Source organism: Paralichthys olivaceus, chromosome 1 (genome assembly GCF_024713975.1).
Source record: "Paralichthys olivaceus isolate ysfri-2021 chromosome 1, ASM2471397v2, whole genome shotgun sequence".
In the NCBI taxonomy this organism is placed as follows: Eukaryota; Metazoa; Chordata; class Actinopteri; order Pleuronectiformes; family Paralichthyidae; genus Paralichthys; species Paralichthys olivaceus.
In genome coordinates, this window is record NC_091093.1 from 5,101,315 (window position 1) to 5,128,444 (window position 27,130).

Here is a 27,130-nt window from a genome sequence, read left to right on the forward strand (position 1 = left end):
ACAGAGAAAGAGAATATAGAGGCTGAATCAAATAGAAATACAAGAGGCTCTTTTATTAAAGTAAAGTCAAGTTCTGTTTTGTTTTGTTTTTTATTCGCACAACATAACTATTCACTTCTCACGCTCTGACAGAGATGAAGATTGACAAGAAAGTGACGTTCCCACAGATTCAAATGCTCAGGAAAGGGTAAGTGTTATTTGCAGCACATGAATAGAAAGGACTGTCATTCTGCACCATTTCTGTCTACATCACACACTGAGAATCCATGGAGCCAGGACTTGCTCGGCCACAAATTGATTGCCTTGCTAAAACTGAAAAGACCACCAGGGATTTGAATAAGCATATTTCCCACTAACAAGAACATTTCACCATCAAACTCCCAATTCACCTTACATTGCATTTGGCTCATGTGCCAATACACACAAAAACAAACTCTCACAAGACCTGCATAGAAATGAATAAATGCATGCACTCCCACATAAACATATAAACATGTCACTGTTTATTTCAGTTCCTTTACTGCTGCAAAACCGTAGGGAAAGAAACATGCTTCAAAAATATCCCAGCTCAATAAAAAAAGTTTTATAACTATAACGTATCGACTGTTTCAATTAGTTTATTCACCTATTTTGCTCACAATATACAGAAGATTGATGGGGAGTGCTGTGTTTTTAACTGAAAAGTTTTTAGATAGTGGCCTTTAGTCTTCTATCATTCTGAATTGAACTAAAGATCCTTTTCTCCCCCCATGAAGGTGCAAAATGTAAAAGTAAAATATGACTTCTTTATACCCTAAATCACAAAGGTGAAGTGACACAGAGAAGATTGTGCCGTTACTACGTGTTGCAGCACGAACAAATCAAAACATGGATGTTTTCAATGTGACTTGTTTCTGGCAATGAGGATCCATGTAGAGCTGATGATACAAGGGACAGTCAGAATAAACTGTCAAAGAAATAGTTACTTCTTTGTCAGAATTATTAGAATTTCACATTATTTGAGATTATTATTATGTGAGCAGCACCAGAGTCAGACAGCTGGACTCAACACTGTGTCTTCAGGTTCAAACGTTTTGGTTTAAACTATAAAATAATTGCCTGGCTGGAGAGCATGGGCATGCTGGGTGCAGTTTACCTCCATTGCTAAAGTTGCAATGCTGCACACTGGATATAAATAGTTCCCTATCTCACAGCGACAGAAAAGAAATGATATTAGATGATAGGAGTAAAGTGAGATTGCAGCGGGAGTTTGAATGCTTTCAGTTTACATTGTAAGCCGAAACATTACATTGATATTTACATTAGTGTATAGCTTCTGTATATGTGATATTACATTTTCCCAGCCCTGCAGCCTTGGTTACAACTGTCCTCTTTCTGAAATGCTGCTGTTTTTTGCTGCAAAGTGATGAACAAGCTCTCATCCAATGTAGATGGGTAGGAAATGAAGTGGAGAACTAGTGCCTGTGCACAGTGGTCAAATACATGTCACATTTGAGTCAATATTTAATTTACTAAGTACACATTTGTACTCTTCAGAGTACCGTTTGAGTATCTATATATCTATTTATCAGTGGGTCCCTCTGTAATCTTAAATCAGCATTGTTGTGCTGGCATCGCTACATGGTGCAGTCCAGGCTGCAGCTTCCATGTCTGTCTAGCATATAATGATTTTGTACTGAAGATGTAAACTGCAGGGGCCTCAGATCTCTATGGAAAGTTAGATAATTGGCTTGCTTGGTACTCTGGAGTTTCTTTTCCAACTTGGCAAAGTACACATTTGTCCACTCTCAAGATGGAGCGGATTATGATATTTAGCAATGCTGGAGGCCTTTTTCTCTCTACTCATTTGATGTAGTAGTGTGTCTTTTAACCTGTTAGATGAAGTGAGGGGGAAAAACAATATTAATTTCAAGAGATTTGACTGATAAGTTTTAGCTGCACTTAGATTGGCATCTGGTGGAATCAATTTATTATAAAATAAAATATGTCAAAGCATTTTCGATAGATTTATGGTGTTAAATTGGAAGAAAATATTGCAATATTGAGTTCTTTTAATAATTATTTGCTGGACCAGTGTTTTGGATTTAGTGGCGTCTATAGCAGTGAGGTTGCAGGTTTAAACGCACCCTGAATGCCCTGCCAAGACATTGAAAGTGCATCAGGTTGAAATCTGTGGAAGAGGACCTGCTCCATATCTGAAGAGTCTATTCTGAGCTAATGAACACACAATGATTCCTCATTTCACTTCAAACATAATTATAAATAAATACTTTATTCCATGTCTCCTGACAGATCCTCCTAAATTCGACACAAAGGTCCTTCAAAAATGAATTACCTGTGTTCAAAATTAAAATGTGGAAACTCAAAAAGGAGACACAAAGGAAACATTGACAGAAATATCAGAAACTGAGAGAGTTTCAATTCTTAATATTTGGAACCCTTTTACAAAAGTATCCAAAGGCCTGTCCTTACTCATGCTACACACACACACACACACACACACACACACACACACACACACACACACACACACACACACACACACAACAGCAGCAGCAGCACAGGAGGGCAAAATGTCTCGCCTTCCTTGGTGCACCTGTTGATGGCAGCATGCTGAGCATCTGCTGTTCCTCCTACATCACACACCTCACTCCCTCAGTCAATTCCTCACTAACTAGGATTCACTAGCATTTTTATTGATCCTTTAAAAGAGAGAAAGGGAGAGAGACAGATTGAAATATCTTACCAACAACTTGTAATTAGCATTCTATGGTGGCCGTGAATATCTATGCAAACGTTAATGGCAATCCATTAATCATGGTCCCCATAGAATGCTAATTACGACAATAAATGTTTGGTTTTTTTTAATGCTAACATGCTAAACTGAGATGAAGAAAATCATACTGTCCCTGATTTACATCACCATATGAGCACTATTGTTGTGCGCTTTATACCATGTTGATTTCTTGTTAAAGGTTTTGATGCCGCATGCTCCACTGTGTACAACCACAAAGAGCCCACAAACATGTGAATCAGTTGCAGATGAAAGTGGAGCAGATTCGCTACAGAAGCAGGAATTCCAATCACGCTAATGTTAGAAATAACCACATGCAGTCAGCACAGTAGTGCTCTCAGCAGTTCACAGCATGACAACATATTTTCAAGGTAAATACTGATCTTTAAGTTGAACCAGTGTTGTTTGTTGGTAGATGTTTTTGCACACACATTTGCCTGTGGAGCTGATACAGTTGATTATTAAAGGTAATATGTGGTATAAATAACCAATGTAATTCAAGATTGGAGAATTTGTATATGACACACAAACTGTAACTGACACGTGAACACATGAAAAAGGGGATTCTGCCCCTGTGGATTGTATGAAAGACAAACAATAATAAATTCCCATTTCTAATTAGATCTAAGTCCACAAGAATTTAAAAAGCAATGTGAACTCTAACAGCTCTAAGCTCAATCATGTGACCTTCTACCAAAGCCAATTTGGCCCCAAATGCACACACACCCCGTAATGTTTTATGTTTTATATATATTCTATGCTGCATTGTATCAGATAAACCAAGTTACTGCAAAGAACTGCTGTAGCTCCACTGGTGATCTATTTGCTTTGTGAGGTTGAGCTGCTCCAACATTGTGCTGAAAACATTGTCTTGTGTGCTTGTCCTGAATGGATTTGCACCACTGATGTAGTCTTCATCATGTTGTGCACTGTAGCGTTTCTCTGTGCTTCTCTTGAGCCTGGTGCATCAGGCTCTCTGCTAATTGCTTCAGTTTAATCTGTTTTATTTATTTTTCTTTTAATCTATATGTGGTATTGTACGGTACTAAAGTACAGTAGAGCAGGCTAATGTGACATGGCTACTGTAACAGAACACATAACATGAGTCATCAATCACACAAGCGTTTCGTGCCAGTTTATTACAGCCCTGGGAACTGGCAGTACAAATTGATGCTACCTCTGTGTTTTAGGAACTAATTGAAATGCTGAACAAATGTGTTACAGAGCTTTCTTTTAATTGTCACAACCTTATCGACTAATTTATCATAAGTTTCTTAGGGTTCTGTCAACCTGCATTATTATTAAAATGCTGTAAACATAATGTGACTATTTTCTCAGGATACTAGTTGATGTTACAAGCCGTAGCCATTCAGTTATTTAGTCTGACACCATGCAATTTTATCTATCTGCATGAAATGTTTCCTAAAACAAAACATTTGACTAATGCTGTTAATGATAGTGGTGAGGGAGACTGTGATGATCACAACAGTACATGGCTCAAAAAAAAAAAAAAAAAGACCAATCCAACCCAAAAGTTTCTGCCTGCAGCCTGAGCTAATGAGCACTGATGATGTCATGACTGCAGTCATCAATAATTTACATCCAGCATGTGATGTGTTTTATATCCCTGCATTTTGTCAATACTCATTCGCAGTGCTATTGGTGTTTCCATTTTTAGCCTAAAGTAAGTAAAGCAGTTGTGGAGCATGACTGACTTAAAAATGTGATGGATCCTGAGCTGCTTTTTAAGTGGTCATATTATTTTACAAGGCGTGCAATTTGGAGCGATTATTGCACTTTTTAAGATATTACATGTATCTTAAATGGAGAGTGGGGCTATAGCTGAGAAGTAATGCATCTTAAGTGGAGAGTGGGGCTATAGCTGAGAAGTAATGCAGAGTGTAGAGGGACAGAAAAGAGTGGGATGATTTGCCATCAGTTTTTTTGGCAGTGAATCGTGCCCACAACAGCTACCAGTTCCTTTTCCTCTGAGGCTTAATGAAACTTAAGCCTTCCTTGTGAGGAAGTTTGTTTTTTACAGGAAAGGAGAGTCTAATGCAGATGCACTGATAGAAGTGCTTAATTCCTGACTTCCAGTGCTGACAAGGGCCTGCTTAGTTTCCTGACCAATCAAAACCTCGGAGTGTTGCAGCTCAGCCACTCCTGGCTCTGATCACACTTGGCATCAGCTGGTGTCTTCGGTGATCCAATCAAAAGTGGACCACTCTAAGTACATCAGCTCACACCTGAGATTAGAACATGTCTCCCGCTAATAAACACGAGCATCATTCATGTCGTGTATGTGAGAAAGGAGAGAGCGACAGTGAGTCTTTTCACACATGGACTCTGGAGAACGCTCCATCGAGTGTCCGCCTTTCACATATGAAGAACGCAGCGCACATTCAAAACTACAGAAACATTTCTGCAGCGTTCAGGCGAGGGGTGGCGCAGCGTGCAGGAGACAGGACGTAAAGTATAAACTCCGCTGTCTTTCTGTTTACAGCACATCAACACTGTCTTGACAATCTTGTCTTTCCAAGTTGACATGTTTGTCTGTGGCTTCTATGTGGCTCTCTTTTGAGATATTTCTATTCTTTCTGTTTTTACAGTTCTACGTCTGTTGCATGTTAGAATTATCTTCGCACGCCCTCTCACTGAATACTCCGGATAATCTGCTGTATTCTCACAGGAGATTACATTTTTTATTTTGGGAGGCTGCCGGTAAAAAGTCAGGAGAAAGTCCACAGCAACTAACTCAGACATTTGCGTTCTCACATACAGCCCCTGGTGGGGCATGGAGGGGCTGAGCGAATCAATGTGCTGCAACTATATGATAAAATAACGGGGCCCAGAACAAATGTGCGTTCACACAGACGAAAAGGCTGTGGCCACATGCATCCCAGACAATCTCATGGTCTGAGTCTTAACTGTGACCTCAATGTTTCCTAACTGCATTCACACCCTCCCTTAAGAGCTGTCAGCGTGTGCTTTGATCACCTGAGATTCAAATCCCAGGTCTCAGCAGAGTTTCTCAGTCATGTACATATTACTGACATTACATTGACCCACTGAGCATGACCTGGTTTAATTATGTATACATATAAAAAGATGTCCTGTCTTGAATTCTAAAACCATCTTATATAGCTATAAACTAAATGAGACCTATTTGAGGAACACAGTGGAGAAAAGTGCACCACTGCAGCATTAAAACCTCAGTAACATCATGTCAACAATGTGGATCCTGTTTCTTTGAGTATCAGGTATCATTGAGAACACAGTAAGAGTTTCAGCATTGCATGAGATTTTATAAGAATGAAGTTAAATTGTATAACAACATAAAAACTGTGTCCTTCAGTTTATTGATCATTGAAACAAAAGCTAGTAAGAACAGCACAGTTTCTCCGATTCCTCTTGCAGGTAAAGTTTGTATAACAAGGGCAAAAGTTCGTTGTCTGAAAAATAAAAAGTGCATTCAGTGTGACAAACTACATTGTGGAGTTGTGGATGGAACACAAAACAAGTCTTTTGGGATTTGTGTGGATGTCCAACCTTGCAGCAGGGAGGTCGCTGTCGTCACTGTCTCTGGTACGCCATCCTTGCTGTAAATGGACTGGAGGAACTCTGGAACACAGTCGTTTTCATCGACAATCACAACTCGTACCTGAGGGAGAATAGAGGAAGAGATAGAGAGACATACAGGAAGTTAGTGGGGAAATTACAGGTAGAAAAAAAATGTAATCAATGTGGTGTGGATATTTCACCTGTCATTCTACAAAACTTAACTTTGGATAAAATGTGAATTTATATGAACCTGTGGAGGATTTTAACGAAACATTACTATGTAGTAATGTAAAGTAGTGATGTTTCCAGGCAATCACAAGTAGAAAAGCTGGAGATTAAAAGTAAAAAAAATATATAGATTTGTTAATGTAGAAAATGTAAATGTGGGATAACTACTTCAGGCATCGTTGGTTTTCTTTGGGTCCAGAGTTGTTTTCATCTGGGAGTAACCCAAATTAACCCCATTCCTCACCAAAAAGGAGGCCTCATCCCAGCCTCCTCAGAAGGCGGGCCCTCGCCCTGATCCCTCTGATTTATTTACCCCCTCCTCAGTGAGCAAACTGCTGCAGAGCTGGCACTGTGGTCCCTTCAGTAGGTCAGCAGAGAATGCAATCTTGTGCAGTTTTTTTCAGAAGCCCTGAGCCAACAAATGAGAGTGGATCACTGTGCAAAGATGGATTTGTATGGTGTGAGCATAGAGGTGGGTGTATGCGTGCGTGAGACACTGTAATGCTGTTGAGTTCATTAGGGACATGAAGGAAAGCACAGCATCTTGTACCAGATGTTGACTGCCGGATTGCAGTATTCAGGAGGAATAAATACAGACATAGGCTGGCAGCTTATCTGACCCCAACCCCACATCTCTTTTTCCACTAAAAAAACAGCAGTTTACACATTAATACTAAACCACTCTCCAATCAACACACACACACACACACACACAGTTAGTGCAAATACCACTGGTATTAAGTCCCAGTAGGTAAAATGAAATTCTGTAATATCAGTTAATCCTTCAGCAAAGATCAGCTTCGAGGCAACGGAAAACAAAACAAAATCTGACCATGGCAACTCCCTGAGGTGATGTAAGTGTGTTTGCCAATGGCTGCCAATCTTAGTTTGGCTTTGTGCGTGTGTGTGTGTGAGTGTGTGTGTTTGTGGGATTTGTGTGTATTGGTCTTGTCATGCCAGAGCAAGTGGGCCAATATGACAGGAAATGGTGAAGGTACAGAAAGCAATATGAACTTACTGTTTGTGTGTGTACAAGGCTGAGGAAAAGCAAGATTGAATGAGAAAAGAGGGGAAGTCAGGCGTAATAAAGCAAGATGAGCTTAAGCACTCAGACATGCATACACATGCACACACACAGACACACATGGGACGGTTCCTGCCAGGTCTGAGGCTGGTTAGGTAACTAATGGTGCCAATGAGTTATCACTCCTGGAGGGAGAAACTTGGAAACTACCTGCAAATTAAAGTCATGCTCGGTGGCTCCAGTTCATACAAATACACCTCTGTTCGCTATTCTGGGAGACAGACAGATTTCTGAAGAGCAGAATCAAATCAAAAGCAAAAATTAAAAAACAGCAGGATAGCAGAACTGACATTACCCCTCGAGTCTTTATGGGAAAACAAATTCTATGGTAAACTTTAAACAGAGAGGGAGGGGATAAAATAGTACACCTTAAATCACGAGGTGCTGTCTGACTATGTCGATAGAAACTGTTCAGACGAGGAGAGCAAACTCTTCCTGAGCAGTGGAGCTGTCAGTCAACATTTCAGCACATCATCAATCATCATCCATTCAACCATAAGGCATAAGGACAAGTACATGTTGGTATGGTTACAGGTTTTCCTTTGTTGTATTTGATTGATCAAAGAGATAATTCTTACTCTAATGACCCTGGCAGGGGACAGAGCCAGTGTCCATATATGCAAATAGCCTTTTCACAGCAAGACGTACTGGACATTGTGTGATGCCCCTCATCCCTGAAGCATTCTGTTATAATTCTTGTAAGCAGTGGTGGCTGGTTAATAATGTTTTACTCATGCAATGCTCCTGGTTGTCTGTAAGAACCTTGGGGCATTCAAAATAAGTTGTTTTCAAATTGTATTTGGTTAATATCTGTCTTAATGCATAATACCTCCGGATGTGGGGCGCCGACCAAGTGGATGTAAATGTGGGTCCTGTTGCTTTTGACAACCATGGGACCTGAGGCTGCTTTTTAATTGGTTGATGCAGATTTTCCTTTAGGACGCAGATTTCTGCGCCCCAGCCACCACCGCTTTTATTTACAGTAAAAGCTGAGAGCACATACCTTCACCAAGGCTAATGCCCTATCTTGCCATGCTGAAGCAGTGTTTCCCATTCATTATCTAGACTATGACAGCAACAGTTTCAGAATAAACCCAAAACATTTTTGCACTTCTCATAATAACTTATATTTGCAGCACTAATTGCAGTGCTATTTGCGGCATGCTTAATAGCACTATCACACTTTCATCCATAAAAGCTTTTACTGTCCATGCAGACAATCAGACCTCATAATTTAAGCTGCAGTTGTGCACATACCTGCCTGTGTTATGCAATGCATTTAGTCTGTGGACTTCAGGCTGTGTTATGCGTGAGAGAGACCTCCGTGCGTGTGCACATACATTCCTACTACTGTAATTTTTTTGAATTAATTCTGTGGAAAATGGTGCTTATCAAGTAAAATATATAATTCTTGAATTTATTCAGGTCGCTTCCAAAACATTATGGTTTATTCCTCTGGCCATGTCACACCCATCCACAAAGTTTGATGGAAATTGGCTCAGTAGTTTTTGTGTAACACTGCCAACTATCAAACAAATGCGGACAAAAACATAAGCTACTCTGTGTAGGTAAGAATAGTGGCCAAAGCTCCTTAATAGAAATTGTCTAATGAGATTTTGTTCAGGCTGAGAGGAGCACAGGCTGTAGTCTTTGGAACCAGGATCCCTCACACTTTAAGCAGATAATCAAAGTCACACCTTCATCTGGGAAAGTAAATCTTCTTAGCCTCTAAGTACCAAAGAGATAGCTTCAATGAAATAAGTGTTTACAGGATAGATTCAGTATCACAGTTCATCCAGCAGCATTGCAGTCTCCAGACTTTGCTCATTTTACAAATTAGGCCATATAAAAGGCACAAACTTTAAGAGCTGTCATGATCACATCCACTGCGTGCAGCACAGGTATTGGACATGTGATCTCTAGAAACTAAATGGGAAAGAAGAGGGCTCTGCAAGGAGAGTGGAGTTGGTGTGGAACTAAAAGCTGTGAAATAATGTTCACAGAAGAGTTTAAAAAGAGAATAATTTAAAGTTTGACTTTTGGTCATCAAATCCAGATGACTGGAGCCCAAACATCCTCATTTTGCACATTGTCAGCATTCAAAAGATAGATTGTTTAGTAGGAATTCACCTATGTGCATTTGAAAAAAGTAAAAGCCACCACAGTCAGCAAAGATCCTATGCACCAATGGAGGATGCTGATTGCTGCATGTTCTCCTCTCGGCTCTGTTGGGAGATACTGAGGCATCACAAGCAGACTCTCCATAAGTGACTGACAGCACAACTGCTTCTTTTTTCCAGAGGAAGTGTGTTTTCTAAAATATTTATTGATTTAAGGGAGTCTAGTCTCGGAGTTATATGCATGAGCAGTTTTCTTGTATTGAACGTCAACTTACATATAACACTCAAAGGGATAGGTGGTGAGTGTGTTACTCTGCTGCCTCATACATTTCCCATCGACAATCATCTATAGTAAGCCTCCATGTTCTCTCTAGCCCGTCAGTCAGTGTCTCTGGGTAAAAGAAAAACCATCAATTATACTCACCAACACATCTATAGTCAGCAGTGTTTTACCTAGCTTTGATGCACACACACACACACACACACACAAAAGTTGCTGTTCCATGCTGGCATTCGATGATACAACTATGTTTCCAAGAAAGAAAACTAATATATAATCCAATTTTAAATTCAGACTTAGCTATTGGCTTTGATTAAAATGACGTCAATTTACTCTCAAAATTCCAAAGTGTAAAAACCATACTAGCTAGGGAGCATTTGTATTCTGCAAGCACACAAAACAGTATCAGCAAGCAGAAAGGCATATACTCACCAGCTTGCATTTATGCTCCGTGTGCGAGCACTGGGGTGAGACAACCATGAACTTGCCCTTTCCCACGTTTTCACAACTGCTCAACACTAGCCAATAGTCGCTTGCCAGCCAGAGTATTTTCCTGGTTAAAGATAGTGGATAACAGGGGTCACCAACATGGTGGGCACCAGGTAGCCCCCAAGGACCACATGAGTCGCCCGCAGGCCTGTTCTAAAAATAACACAACTCACCAGTGAGCTGCGTCTTAAATTTGATATGCGTTTGTAATTAAATTTAATTATTTATTTTCTATAATATCAAATTTGTATTCTAATATTGAAGTTGACTATTGACTATGATTTGTTAAAAGGGTTGGTCAGTGGCTAGAGAAAATGGGATATTTTTCTGATGAAATGTTGTCGAAGTGATCGTCTGAAAATTGAAACACTTGCTGAGATTAATAGAAATAAAGTGTTGAATACTGATATCATCTGTTTCACACCTTGTTAAGTCATTGTTGATAATTATTGTGAGAAATCATTCACGTGATCAGTGTCTTCACATAGATGAGTATCAATTATCATTAATAATAATATATAACTAAAGGCAAACTGAGCAAATTTGTTATTTCAGAAGAGTGTATTAAACTGGTAGCCCTTCGTATGACTCAGTACCCATGAAGTAGCTCTCAGTTTCAGAAAGGTTGGTGACCCCTGGTGTAGAGAATGACCCCGTGTACCAGTCAGTCATGTAGTATCATAAGGCAGCAAGCTGTGCATTGTTTTACATTGAACCGACCACTTCTGTAATGCACTTAACACAAGGAAATAATGCATAAACATAAAAATGCAACTTATAGGCAGTGTTATAAATGATCCATGAAGTGGAGGAGATCAGATATATGGCTGAGGACTGGAGTGTTCAAAGTGACCGGTCGAAGGAGGGGAGCATCAGCCACTGTACCTACCTCCAAATACCCAAAATTCAACTAGACAAGCGAGCAACAGTCAGGTGGGGTTGAGCAGTTGAAAGTAGGGATGTACATGTCTAAGCTCTGGGCTCGTGGAAATACAGTTGTGCACGTAGAGCAGAGATGCTCACTCGTGAGTATGGTCTCGTGCAGGGATGGTTTGTACACATGGTCCCTGATGGTTTATATAGATTTTGTGACTGAATAAACACCATGGAATTATCTCTGTCTATCTATTGGTATGAATCTAAAACTAAAACCATCAGCCCAAAATATATTTAAACTGGCATCATGCCTGCTATCACATCAAAGTAATGCTGAAATGTGTGCATGCAACCTATAATTAACCGGCACAGTCCTGACTAAAGTATTATCATGGATCACAGGAGACGCTGCACTATGACTTGGATGAAATGTTGAAAATAAACTTTGCTCATTATATTTAGGACAATCATAGGGATGGAGATAGCGTGAATATTTTAAAAACCAAATATCTGGAGCTGAGTGTGTATCCTTCCTTACCTTAACCATATACTATATCAATAAACCACTTAAGCTTTGTTGTTGTTGCCATTCAAGCCTCCATTATCCTCTCAATTGTTCTAATGTGATGCAATGACTGATACTGTAATTCTGTTCAGGAGGCAGCAAAAAGCAAGTATTGGGACATTAAAGCTGATTTAAAGCAGAGAGCCTCTGTAAAAGGTTTACTCTGTCAACAAGATTATCCTTCACAACACATTTTTCTACTGCTGATACTGAATACTACACACTCACGGTATTGGGCCAGTAAATCCTTTTACTAAGATCAGTTTAAACGTATTCAGACGAACACGTTGGAGACGGTGGTAAAAGCATCACATCAAAAAACTGTCCTTGAAGACAATTTCACTCATTTGTAATGCAAGACAACACACACACACACACACACACACATATGCAGACACACACACACATATCATCAAGGTGTTAAGCTGCACAGACAGAGAGGTGTGTGGGGGCCAGGGGCTGTAGTGTACAAGGTGCTGGCTGTTCAGTGCAGTTGAAAATTCAAAAAGCTTACCCTGGTTCCAGAGGGCAGGCACAGGACTGAGGAAGCCAGCCACTATCGGGCAGGAGTATGGGCACACAAGGGCACGTACCATATCCCCGCCAAATCCCTTTCCTTTCAATCTACCTTCTCCCGTTAGTTCTGAATCTGGCAAACCTCTCATTCTCTTACTTTTTCCTTCTCTCCCTCTCTCCACACAGGCTGGTGCTCTGCAGTCCACAGAGGCCCAGAGCAGAGCAGTTGAGGACAGATCGGTTCAGCAGGACATGTTTTAGCCCGAGGCCAGAGTAATGATGGAAAGCAGAGCAGATGCATCAATGCCTGCAGCGGTCAGCCGCTGTTCTCCCTCACTTCCTAACAAAATGAGGAAGTCACTGGGAATCCCACAGCAGTCAGTCCACACAGAAATGTCTATTCAGAATTGAAGACGCCAGTTTTTAAGCTTTGAGACTGAAAATGCAAATGTGCAGTTGTCATTTGGGTCGAGAATTGTAATGCTCTTTGGCAATAAATTCAGGATGAGGGTATCCCATAACAACCCAACAAAAAAAGAGACTAATCTGGAGGCCCTTAAACGAAACGATCATTTTAACGGCAACATTCACAACTATTACCAGCCACACAGCAACTGTAAATCAATACAATTAAACCCAACAGTTATTCAGCAACTTAAATGCATGTTCAGCTCAAGGATGTTACAGAGTAGTCTGGGATTTTACGTCCCAGTGTTTTTTTTTTTGTTGTCTGAAGGACGTATCGTAATCAGGCCAATTCAACAGCTTTCTCCCAACTACCTCCTACTCTTCTGGGTCCACAATTCGGTCCCAAAAAGTAACAATAGCTGCAAATGCAGCGGATTATAATCATCTGAGCTGCAGGAGAAATCAGTCAAATAGCATCAGTCCATTGGTAGAAGACGTGTTAAGTTGAAGACTTGTCAGATATTGTTTGTACACCGCGCAGACTGTGTAAGACAACCAGTCAACCTTGTAATGTCAAATATGGTCGAGCTTTGAGGGCTGTCCAGTCGCTTAATTTGACCATGGAATTGTGACTTGAAATGCATATCATGCTCACACAAACCTCTGCTGCACTGCTCATGCTGTCCAGGCCCTCGCTTGCTCGCACCAGCAGCAAGTAGCGATGTTGGTCACTCTCGTAGTCGATAGGGCGGGTCAGACTGATCTCACCCGTCTCTGCTGAGATGGAGAAGAGGCTGCTGGGATTAATGAGGAGGCTGTAGCTGATCGGTTTCTTCTGGAAGGACACAGCAGGTGTAACCAGGAAGCTGGAGAGACACGGAGACAAAGGTCGATATTGATTGAATGTGCAGTAGCAGGGCTGGGGCAGATGAGTGCAAAGTATATTTGTGCATGGTTAAATAGATGTCTTCCAAAATGTTTATGTTAGAGAGGTGTTGAGAAGAATTGTGTGTATTGGTTTTTCGCACTATGGGGAATTATCCATAACCTTAAGTGAGGAGCCTGTAGGTCAAAGGGGCAAATATCTAATGTCGTTCTAAATGGCAATAATAAGGATATTTTTTCATTTGTGTACATAATAATTCTCAAATGTTATCATCATGAGATGTGTCCTGCGTTATCAAATGGCAGAATGTCTGGTTATTGTTTTACAACTGAGTATTCAAGCCCCGTAAATGTAGTTTTAATTTACTAAGCTGGATGCAATTAAAAAGCTGTACAGTTGCACTTCTGACCATGCAGAAACAAGAGACTTTAGAGACTAAATCATCTCAAGATGTCGCCTTTTTCAGGAAAAAATGAAAAATAAAATAAAACTACCACAGGTAAATGCAACATGGATATATAATATGGCTTGCTCAAACCAAGTGTACACAAATGGTCTTCTGATATGCATTTTCAGACGCTTCAGAAGTAAGCAAGGACAGAGATTTATCTGATACAGGAATTACAAAGTGTATTCCAGTATGTGATAAATGCATGTCAGTAGTATAGATTTAGAATAGAATTGTAGTGGACGTGTCTGTAGAGGAAAAAGAGGAAAAAGAGCAGTAAAGCAGGTCAGTTCTGAGAAGAGTAGATTTGTATACAGCAACATGGCTGGAGGAACAGGGGCAGGGTGAGGTATGTACAATACAATAAAGTCAAGTACATTTCTGTACAGTGTCCATTAGAGTAGCACTAAATACGGTAGGGGGTTAAAGTGGGGGCAGTTGTCCATGAAATCCTGAGCTGAGTCGATGTCTGTTATTCATCACGGAGCTGTACACAATTTCCATGATGAAATCAGCGTAAACAACAGACTGGAATATCCACTCTACTGGTTTGCCAAATGTGTCAGTAACACTAAAGAAGCTGGAGGGGGTGTAATGGGTAATGAGACCAATTCAAGGACACCAGTCCTAACTGTACCACTTAACTCAGACTCAGTGTGCGTGTATAATACACACAGTGCAGTATAATGTGAGAAAGACATGCGTATGACACACTGATACACGGTGATTTCACTTCAAGACGAGTGCAGAGACCATGTATTATGTATGTTATATTATTAATATTATTATATATTATCCATCACTGCATCCGTTACTCAACTTTCACAATTAAACATAATGCAAGTGTGTTTATGTGTGTGTGTGCAGAGCAATACATGAGGGCGGTGCTGTTACTCATCCGATGCATATAATGTGTCGTGCTTATACTCCTGAAATCAATTGCAGCGGTCTGTGAAACACAAAGATGTGCTCACAAAGGGAGAAAAGAAATATTATGCGTGCCCATCAAATATGTATGATGAATTCATCTTTTCAAACACATAGGCAATGTAAAATTAATGCTCATCTGAGTAGATATCAATCACGTCTGTGGTAGAAAGATGGTCTGAGAGAAATGTGTGTGTGCACAGTTGTGTGAGTCTTTCATGTGTATAAACCACTTCAAGTGGATTTCTAGTGAAGAAATTTGGATTAAAAAAATGTTTCCTGTGTGTATGTGTGAACTCACGGCTGTCCTTCAGGGGTGTTTTCAGGTATAGCCATAGTAAAGGAGGCGTTTGAGAACTGTGGCGGCCTGGCTCCAGCAACCACAGAGACAACGGCAGGGGCACTGCGGCTGCCCAGCCGGTCAGCAGCCACGACTGTCAGCAGGTACTCCCTGTCCCGCTGCAGGGGGAGGCCTGTAGTCCGTACCTGGCCGCTCTTCCTGTCAACTTCAAAACGACCATCACCGCCTGCAGATGACAGCAACATATTTGCCGATAGGAGTTTTAATTACACATTTCCACCACGTTCTCAACACAAGAAACAATACAATTACAATTTATTGGACAATATGCAGAAAGCAGATCAAAGAGGAGATTTAGATCTGAGATCTAAATACAAACAAAACACAGATTTAAAAAAGTAGAACGTAAATGGAATAAAGAGTCCAGGGCTGATAATAACTTCAGTTACTTGACAGAAACACTGAGAGGTATAAGGAGACAGATAACTATTCTGCAGTGGCAGAATAGCAGTGAGGCTGTGTATCACCAAAAATGAAGAGCAGATGAACTAGTGAACTAACTGAGGATTATTTCATGAGGCAAGTTTATCTGTGTTGATATTCATCTTTTTCTTCCACACTCACTTCACACTGCGAAGGCTTTCAGCTTAAAAGTAAAGACATAACCCCTGGACAGTCAGAGGACTATATGGCAAGAGGGGTTTGTGTAAATCCTGCTGCCTTTGAGAGCTGTCAAAAATTGTGTAAAATCACGTTGAGCATGCGCCGGCCAAGTGATAAACGGTCAGTTTTCCAAGTTGATGAGATGTGAAATGCAAAGAGCAGAGCAACTGGAACTGGGATGTTAAAATTCGTGACCTGTATGCAACATAACAGGTTGTGATAAGACTTTCATCCAAACTACAAACTGTTTGCAAAAGCTATCATTTTTTACTTTGGAGTGAACTGATCTCCATAGGAAGACTTCTTTGATCCACAAAAGAACTGAGCTCAACGCTCAGAAGTTATTCACAAAACCACTGTGATTAAACCTTTAATGGACAAAACATCAATTCAAACCAGTGAAAAGTTGAGTCTAGACGCTGACATCAATGTTTATGGTTTTTTTCCCTGTAATTTATTTTCTCAATTTATTTTCTGTCAGCCCCACAGGGGGAAAATTTGAAGATGGTCTCTTTATAGACAGTAGTTTAACAGATCCCAATAAGAGCAGAAGAAATCACTGTGTGACAGACAATAACAAACAAAATCATATTGTGCAGTACAGAAATGAATTTGAGATTACATAAAAAAATAGCCCCACGTCAGCTGAGGCTTGAAGCAGAAGGAGACTTGATTCTACATCACACACTTAAACCGGTGTTGATTTGGTCTGTCTCACCCCTCTCTGTATCGTATTCACTCACAATGTAACACTCAACTCGGGCTGCATGCAGATAGCCAAAGATTCAAATCCTCAGTTGGGGACCCCTCAGTCGGCCCAGTTTTTTCTCTCTGCCAGGGAGGTTATGTTTTTGCCTCTGTCTGTTGGTTGGTTGGATTATTGTTTTTTCAAAAGTATTATGCAATAGCTACTCAAAAGACTTCTAAACATTTTCAAATGTCGATGGAAGGATAGGACAAGGGCCAAGAAAAAACATACATTTTGGTGTGGATCCAAACAAAGTGGTGGATCCAGCAATTTTCTTTATTTCACTTTGCAGTTTTTTGTACAATTTGGTGCAGCTTCACTGAAATTAAGGAGACGGCCTTGGTGGTCTGCCAGTAATTATTTTTTTTTGTTGTTTTTCCAGTCAGCATGCAGGTACTTCTAGGAACACTTTCACTGAGCAGTGGCTGCAAAGTGAGTTCTCCTCACTTTGACGCTGCTCTCTGGGATAAAATCATTCCACTATATTACATCATCCTGTGAACTTGATGAAAATGTCTGCGACGGATGCAACTGTGGACCTGGACCAAGGGTGAGTAGGAGAAAGTCTTTGGTTTTACTTTGATATCCTGTGTTGGCAAAAATATGGTTCCACAGTTTTCTGATCTTTCATTAGTCTAGCTAGCAAGAAATAGCTTGGAAGCATAGCTTGGCTCTACTCTGAAACCTGTGGTAGCCTTTAATTGTCATAAAAACTCAAAAGCTTTGGTTTGTCCAGTCTGGACTAATGTAAAAAACATGGCGGCCTCCGTAGAGAGGACCTCCTCGATGTGAATATAAAGTATTTAAATAAAAAGGGTCTTTTCTGGGGTAAAGAAAACTACAATTCATATATTCAACATGCGTGTTTTCAAACTGAAACCCATCATGTCATTGAAGTTGAGAGGTGAAGCTTTCAGATTAAAACTCAGCAGTGGTTCCTTTGTCAGGGTTAAATATTTTTTTGTTGACACCACAGTTTGAGTCAGCATCATAGCATAAAGGGTCCTGGAACTTAACCAAACCTCAAGGTGAGGAGTGAGGAATAAGAACTCACCTTGTCTTTAAAAAGTAATGTAAAACCATCAGACAAGCAGGAGAAAAGAATAGGGAAATAACCTACCGTCTGACAGGAAGTACTCCACTTCACCGTTGTTGCCTTCATCCCCGTCTTGGGCATGGAGCTTGTAGACAAGCGAGCCCGCAGGGGCATCAGGTGAAACCACAGCAAGGTAGGGAGCAGGAACCATGCTCCATTCTGGGACATTGTCGTTTACATCTGTCACAGTCAACTCCACTCTGATCAAGTACCACTCTGAACCTGGGAAGGAAGAAAAGTAGAAGAGAGTTTAGAGAAGGGTCACAGTTTGGAGAGGGTCAATCAAGGTGGTACATGTAAATACTTTTCAGATGTCTGGGAATAAGTTTATAGGACCCACCATGGCAATACACACACATACTGGTCAGGAACATTACTAATTCTAAATATTAAACTATTTTGATCAGCTGGAAGAGCAAAACAGGCAATTCCAAAGCATTGCCATAAACATTGAAATTTCCTGGACTACACACACACACACTAATGTATTCATCGAGGAGCTCACTCACAGATTAGCTGACGATGAAAAGTAACAAATGGTTGCCTGCACAATCTGGGGTGTTCTGGATTGGTTGCCTATTGAACAAGGCGATGCTCCAGTACACTTTACACCACATATAAATAATGATCACTCCTGCTGTTTGAGATGATTAAGATACTATACAGCAGAGAACTGAGGTAAAGTAAACGCATAAGAGATGGAGGTGATGAGACCCAGCTAGGGTTGTGCCGATAGGCGATGGAATCTGGGATCGCTGATGGTGAGTGAGATCGGCGATTGCTGATGGCTTAGTCAATATCAAGACGATATTTTGCTCATTTTTCCCATTCACATTTTGAATTATTAGTAGGGCCTAGTAATACATTTATTTTATGTTTATTTTGCCTCACCTTATAGATTCACATTGACAAACCCTCCACAGTCCACACACACATAAGCGAGACTTGAGGCAACAGGCGCACAGCACATATTCAAACTCCAACCAATTGACTGGCATATAAGCAAGGAAATGCTGCAAATAGGCATAGACTGTCTGCACCGACTCTGATTGAAGCCACACTGTGGTGGAAATGTCTGTAATTATTAGTCAATAAAACACTGAGTCCTATCCTTGTGCACCACAGCAACGCAGTTAAATGTCCAGTGCTGTAGGAATTTGATTTTGGTGCGTCTGGAAACAGGGTTCGATTGAGATGTACTGGGTCTGTTAGAGGTGGATTGACTTTACAAACCAGATATTGTTTTAAACTTCCCATATCCTTCCCTTTAAATATCTCATTCCCACACATCGTCTCCCTCGCAGACGTGTCTATATCGAGTATTGGCGATTGCACAGGGGGGTGTTAGAACAATGTGAATGAGGTAAAGATCAGCCAACACTAGATCCAGCATACATTTTTGTCCCTCCAAAACTACAACCAGACTAGAGAAATATGAAAGAGAAATAGTATGTGCTGAAGCCATGTAGTAATTTTCTTCTCTGCAGCTCTTATTTGGTTATTTGGTTTTAAATTACACTGTCATCTCTCTCATGTCATTTCTTCCCTGAAAGTGTCACGTGGACACCAGACAACAGAAATATGAAACCACTCACTGCACTCGTATAGCAACAGCAATTATAGTAGCACTGGGAAAACACACCAAGGTTTCACACAAACCTTGAGACCTGCAAAGATGCTAGCGAGCACCAGAGTAATTTCAGTGCAACCCATTAGATGGCTCTCTCAGTTGTCTGTTTTGAATATTTCTATAATAAAATGTTATCTCTGTGATTGTCCTGCACTAATTTACCATGGCTGAAACAGCAAGTCCTTAAATTGTCTCCACCTTCACATTGTACTTTCTCCAGCTGTTACAAGCATCTCTTGTAGGGAAATGAGAAAGGGCCTTTGAGCATATGACTGTACTATAAATGACGGGGGGATGTGGGGTGGATAGGAGGAGAAGAGCAGGGGCAAGAGAAACTATTTTCAGAGCTAATGCGTGCAATCAAGTATTACAGAGCACAGCGAGAAAAAGCAGCAAGGAGAATAAGAGCTGCGCATCGCATGAACAGGATTAAGAGTGAAACGCAGTGGCTGAGAAATGACCCTGTGGTTGTTATAGAAACAGCAGAACAATGAAAAGTGAAAGATGGCAGAATTAAGAAGAGAAGAAAAAAAAACAAGCAAGCAATTGCATAAATCAATGGCATTAGAGAAGAGAGAGCGAGGGAACATTACAGAGAAAAAACATAAGCGGACATCAAAAGAAGACGGAAAAGCGGAATTAACCATCCACATCTTACAAAAAATATAGCACTGCACTTAACTCTGGGGTTGAACCAATGTATTTGTTGATGATCTCTCTCTCTCACACACATTCTGTCTCCCTCCCTCCCTGTGGTCGTAACAGATTCAGAATTAATTGGCAAAAGGACAATGTAGCTTTGGGGAAGAAGGGACGGCATTACCCAGACAATAAATCACTGGGCTAATATACAGAGCACTATGCCAAAATGCATCACACACACACACACACATTCTTTCTCACTAATAACAATCATCAGTGGATTAGTGGATAATGAAGGACAATAGGGAGATACAGCTTGATGCTATTGCCATCCCTCACACTAATGCTCCTCACTGGATTTAATGATATGTTGCAATCCCTAGAAACAGTGGGACCTGCAATTACTAACCAGTGATACAGAAGGCTTTTTTATGGTCACCAACCTTATTTGCTCCAATAGGTTCCAAGTGGGACCATGGTCACAGCGTTCTCGTTATCTTGTTCTCGGAACACATGCATGAACCTCATGCTCACACACCCTTAATGAAAACGTGGAGGTTTGCTGCTTTTTATTCATGGTAATAGATTTTTTCTTACTGTGGTCAAGGATGGATAAAAGCAGCATTTTTATTTTTAAATTGAAAATGTTTCATATTCTATTTACAGCAGACATTCTAATTGTCAGCATAAGAAAAGCAGTAGCGCAATAGTGATAACTCGAGTGATAATACTTTAGAAATAATGTCATTAGAACCTCTGCTGCTGATTCAACTTTTGTTTCATATTTTCTCTCCAAGCCACATTTATTTAACCCCAAAAGAAAAAAAAAAGTCTGAATATGATAAAGAAACCAAGAGACTGTATATAACAAAATTTGAGGCAATAAGCTAATATCATTCCAGTTGATTAACTGGGCTGGCAGAAGTCAGCCTGCCTCATGTCTGCAACAGCACAGCAATAAATAGAAGTATGTATTCATTTATATCTGTAGAAATATCAACCATCAAATCTTCTGAAAAAAAATCAATCATGAGAACAGAATTAGCATCAGAATTATCCATCAAATTAAATTACAGATAAATCCTGATAGTTTGTGTAAATATAAAAATCTGATGTTAACTTGCTGCTCATCGATTTGCAAGGGCTAAATACAACCCGTGACTTTTAAGTCATACACTGTATGACAATATCTTTGTCACTATATTGTTTCACTGTATTTCATATCATTAAAACCTACTGTTTGACACTACTACCCCAATTTTAGAATTATAAGTAACACAAAAGAACATTGTCATGACGAAGCTTTTGCAGTTTTCAGTTCCTGAACAGACATCTACTGGGTCTTTTTACAGCACATGGGACAGCAGTTCCACCTGTATTCTACCACAAATACTTTATACTATGAGAGTATTCTGTTGATTTACTATTGAAGTACTATTAATATTGTTGGAAAAACAACCAGATATTGTGTCTTTTGTTTTCCATGCGTTCCTCTTCCTTCATGAAAAAAACAACATCTGGAGAACTTACAGATTTTTCTATTTTTTTTATTTTTTCGCTCTAACTTATGCTCAAGTATCATCCTTTCGGCAAGAAATCAAATTCCATGCCACCTCCCCCGCTGCCACAAAAGTCTTTATACAACTTTGTAAATGGAGTTAAGACTGCAACTGAGCTTTATCTCCATCCCCATTCAATCTGTTTGCCATGTTTAAACTATAAAAGTGATTATTTCATTCTTATGGTAGATACCAATTAATTGATCAACTAGTCTTTAAGTTAATTACTGCAGCTCTACATTCACTGTGTTCTCCAGATAAGGGCAAATGCAGTGGAAAGATGCAGTAGCCCCAGTTAACACAGCTGAAAGCTCCCAGAACATTCAGCATGATCACAGTCTTATCAAAGGTGTCACTATTACTGACTTAAATATAGGACTTTTCATACTGGAGTCAGGGTTTGGTGTCGTAACTAAGGTGGGGTGAAGTACGGATAAGGACAGACAGCACAACACCAGCAACAGCTATTAGTCTTGAAAAACAAGTGTTGACATAAAAGCGTTACGTGCTGGAAATTGGCAGATTCTCCTGTTAGACACATTGCACTTTAATAGACAAGGCAATAAATCAAAGAAATAGGATTGATTATATTTACATACAATTTCTGCATGTAGAAGCATTGTCCTTTTACAAAATGTCTGAGCCACAGTGTATATGCAGGTCAACACCTTGACCATTCTTAATTAAAAGTCTTATATTATTCTGAGTCAAACAAAAAGAAGGAAAAAGAAAGAAATAACATCTTCTCCATATGCAGCTCAAGGAGGATTTATGACATTGCACTTCCATTCAATATGGTTTTATATTATATTGAAGAGGTTAGAAGGGAGATGGGTGGAAAGAGTAATGTTCACCCTGTTGAACCCTGTCAGTCAACATAACTCTGAAGTGAACCTGCAGGCTAAATGCTTTGACCTGTTTCCTTTGAGGGAATTACACTTTTATTCATCACTTGTGGAATTCACTACTATTACTGTTTCTTCCTTACCTTCTTAACACATCATATTCTGTAGCATCTATATAATAACCTCTGATGTAAAGGTTAAATTACTGTGGCTGGACAAATGCTACCGCAAGCCTGTTCAAAGCTGAAAGTAAACAAAAGAGACGATTAAGAAAAGAAAAACCTGTATTGTTAGAAGGTGAGTTTTATTATCAATTTCTTCCTATCAGTAAAAATTTACTTTTGTCTCACCTCAGACCACTTTCTGTTTCACTTACTCTTTTCATAAAGGGTTTCTTTCACACATCTCTCTGAAAAGCTGAGGCACCTGCAAAACTCATCTACTACTATTTAGCTTTTCAAAATGTCTCTCTTCAACCACCATCTTTTTAGAACTGTGCTAACAAACCAATTGGTTTTTGGTGACATTTTTGGAAAACTATTCTACCTCACTTACAGACCGAAACAGAATGGTTAATGTATCCAGTGGTAGAACTGCTATATCACAACAACATTTAAAACTGTGGATTTAATTGTGTAATGTTGTTTTAGACTATCAATGCAGACCTATCATTCTTATTGTCATTGTTCACTCTCTGCACTCTCTCTCTACCTTGACAACTTAAGTTGATGTTCCCTGGGATACTATGAAAGAACTAGAACATTTTGCTTCTTCAGGTATGTTGTCTTACTACTATTACACTATATGTGTATTATGCTGTTGCCAATTGTTTAACAAATAAAGGCATATGTTAATGTGTTCAAAAAGGTTGAAGAAGATGAAACCAGACGGTATAAATTCCTGCATAATCGCACGGTGAAGAAAATTTTAGAAAAGTTTGTCAGTCATCATTTAAGAACACTACACCGCTCATACTTTCTGCCATATTCATAAAACTTGACTCTATAGTGTAACTGAACACTTTGACTGTGGCCTCTGCTGCATCACATTTCCATTGTGTTCAGTGGACGAGTTTCAGATGCAACAGATCTTTGAGTAATCTGTGCCTACTCATTGCTGAATTGTATGTCTACTTCCTGGAAAAGAGACAGTGCTGAAGTGACTGCTTCATGGAAGTGTTGGTTTTAACATTGTGAAGTTTGTAAATTTGTTGAAATTGGTGTTCTTTATTATTTACTGGATTGGATTAGTCATAAATTCCAATCCTTTATTCTACGGCTGTTATTTCATTTAAAGAACACCTGCAACTTTATCACTGAGAAGGATTCAGAAATGCCTGCACAGAAATCATGGAGTAAGTCCCAGGGGTCTGGAGATAAGAAAACAACAACATTAAATGCAGTGTCCAGTAGTGAAATCAGCTGGAACTTGCAAGAAATAAATCTCTAAAATTCAGAGCGAGCAGAGATATTTGCAAAATGGGTCCATCAATGTGCAATATCAGACTCCCTATCAGCAATGGTGAGTGAATGTTCTAGCTGCTGTGGGTTGATGCCTGATCTATTTTCGGTGACACCAAAGACTTTGATCTGAACTTCAGCTCTTTAATGCTTTGTTTGCACGTTCTGTGCTTTAAGTCAGCTGCTGAGATGATCTGATCCTGACACGTCCACTTAAATACCATGTACATGCAATTTGAATCTGAGAGTACTGTAGGTGCAAAAAATTCAAATGTACATTATGTTTGAGCATAATTTGATTAATTTGACTTTAAAAAAGGGGTTAACTGCTGGGTTTCTACTGTATAAAAAGAAGAAAAATGTGTCTCTACTTCCTCCCACTATCCAGAAATGAAGCCATCTTGCACCACGGACATCATTCATGACGTTATACCAAATCAGTCATTGAAACCAAATTCCTGGAAACATAAACGCATGAACATACACGAGTGAGATACAATCTTTCTAAAATGACATAAACAATCTTTGAGAAATGTACATTAGACATGTAAGTCTATTTTTGAGTTTGGCTCATGTGCCATCCACTAACATGGAAGAAGAAGGTTTATGACTTATGCTACAGCCAGCCATCAGGAGGCAAACAAGATGCTTTGTCTTCACTTTTGGGGGGCTGTTATGTCATTTATCTGTATATACATTCTGTGGTTTCTCCCTACTTACTGTCCTTGAGATAATGTATCCAATGATTGAGCTCTATGTAGAGTAAATAAAACTGTACATAAAAAAGATCTCTCTGGGGATATTGTTTTGCAGCGGGATGAGACGGACATGATCAATACTCTGGATGGACAAGTAAGTGCTCAGCTTCTTCTATTAACTCAAACAAGTGCACAGATATGAGTCATTGGACTCCTCCAGGAAAGTGCACATGGACAATGCCAGTCAGACGGGGCTTTTGCAGATACACGTAAGTAGTCTGTTTATGAGCAAACCAACAAGAGATACTTTCCTTGCCATTTAATGGATGCTGTTAGTGCTGTATGTAGCCGGCTGTGGCTCAGGGGTGAGGGCGGTCATCCTCTAACAGGAAGGTCAGCCGTTGGATCCCAGTCTTCCCCATTTCTAATGCTGAAGTGTCCTTTGGCAAGATACTGAAACCCTAATTGCCCCTTCTCATAGAGAAAAGTGCTGCACATAGATGCACTGGACTGTATGAATGTCTGTGCGAATGGGTGAATGTAAAACTGTACTGTAAAGTTCTTTGAATTGTCATCAAGACTAGAAAAGTGCTCTTTAAATACACATTATGTAAATGCACATTTGGGTCATGACATAATGTGTGGACGTTAAGTGTGTGTATAATGTGTAGTAGTGAGCTTTGTTGAAGCTTGAGGATATCAAACAGGAAGACACTCGGTTAACGGCTGATGAATCAAACACAGACTCGTTGCCCTTTGTTCTCCCCCAGTGACACCAATCAGGACTTTTCACATTGGAGGTGGAAAACCCCCCACCCTCTTTCTCTCTGTTTTATTTGGCATTAATATGCAGCACTATTGTTTCAGCCTGTGGAAAAAAATTAACTAGAACTGTCATTATAACTTAAAACAAATATATTTCCCTGACACACCCCAAATCAGTTACCACTTTTACTTTTACACCTTTTTAACATATTCACCTAAGAGACTATAGTCCAGGTTAAGGATTCAGAAAGGGACCAACTCAAGGATTGTTTTTTCACCTGAACCTGAAGAGCTATACCGTTGGAACTTGAGCCCCTTTTCACTGTTTAAAAAATCCACTAACTCATTAACATCTGCAGTCTGAAATGGGAATGGGTACAACTGGCATTCACTCTCAGGTGAAAATACTTTGAAGTAGACACTGCCTTTCATAGCTTCAACCTTGGTTTCCATCACTTTATTACTTTTTATCAGTTTCTGCAGTGATGGAAACATGACACCCAGGTGAATGTGCTTATTTCTTCTTCGTCTTCTTTATTTTGGTGGCCTACAGGCTGAAGCTGATCCTTTTCCTTTATGACACACAATGAACTTCAGGGTGTTAAAAGTGTAAATATCCATGCATGTTTTGTGTACTAATTATTTTCCATATGTTGGGAGCAACGTGCAATTGTGTCTTCATATTGTGCAAGATGCAACACTTGCAAGACAGCCAGTTGTTGGTTGTTGGTTGAATTTGTGAATTTGAATATGACTAAATGGGCAGACAGAAAGAAAAACTCCTCCACTGGCAAAAGATGTCCATTTTTATTTGCACATATATGGAGATGCGTTGACAGGTGTGAAATGACACGCTAAGAGCTGTCTACTTGTAATCCACTTGACACATCTCTGGTCAGGTGTTAATGCAGGTGTGAACATGGCCTCTGACAAAAGACCTGTCATGTTTCACCATGGCTAGAAATAACATGTTTTTTTGATGATGTAAATGTTTATTTGCATACTGAGTGTTACTTGAGACATATATGCAGAAACTAGGGTTGCACGATATTAGGAAAACACTGATATGTGATAACGTTGATTAATGTTGTGATTACGATATCACTTGTGATTTAGTGCTTGGTTTTCACTGCTAACATAGACACCATACAGTAAGTGGTCAATGCAGTCAATGAAAAAAATGAAAAGCATTATTTTCCAACAACATGGGTTTATTGAACCACCTAGCTATGGGGGCAGACGCTCGGAGAACTGTGCACAGCTCCACTAGGTCCACTTACATTGATCAGTTGGGGTCTTTTCATACATGTTTAGACTCTAAAAAGTTATATTTTACAGTTTTTACTGGCTCTGTCAGTAATTTACTGCTACTCTCTTTGTCTCTATCATTCGTGCTGTGGAATTCCAACTGAATCGACCCAAACTGATGACACTGTTTTTGTGTGTGTCTGTATATTGACATGCAGGGCGTGAATGCATGACACAAGGATGACCATTTATCGCAGTTCAAGCAGTCATATAGTATATCGCGCATGTTGATA

The 27,130-nt window shown here is 39.8% G+C and overlaps 1 protein-coding gene across 1 annotated transcript in view; it reads right to left on the minus strand.

The window, feature by feature from the left end:
• The window catches only part of LOC109624855 (neural-cadherin), a 271,831-nt gene that overhangs the window by 179,254 nt on the left and 65,447 nt on the right, over positions 1–27,130 (minus strand). The window contains exons 2-5 of the mRNA XM_069532203.1: positions 18,015–18,212; positions 15,484–15,709; positions 13,583–13,787; positions 6,344–6,455 (exon numbers count right to left, since the gene is read on the minus strand). Coding sequence (XP_069388304.1) covers positions 6,344–6,455; positions 13,583–13,787; positions 15,484–15,709; positions 18,015–18,212 — 741 coding nt within the window. The remainder of the gene's footprint in view (positions 1–6,343; positions 6,456–13,582; positions 13,788–15,483; positions 15,710–18,014; positions 18,213–27,130) is intronic.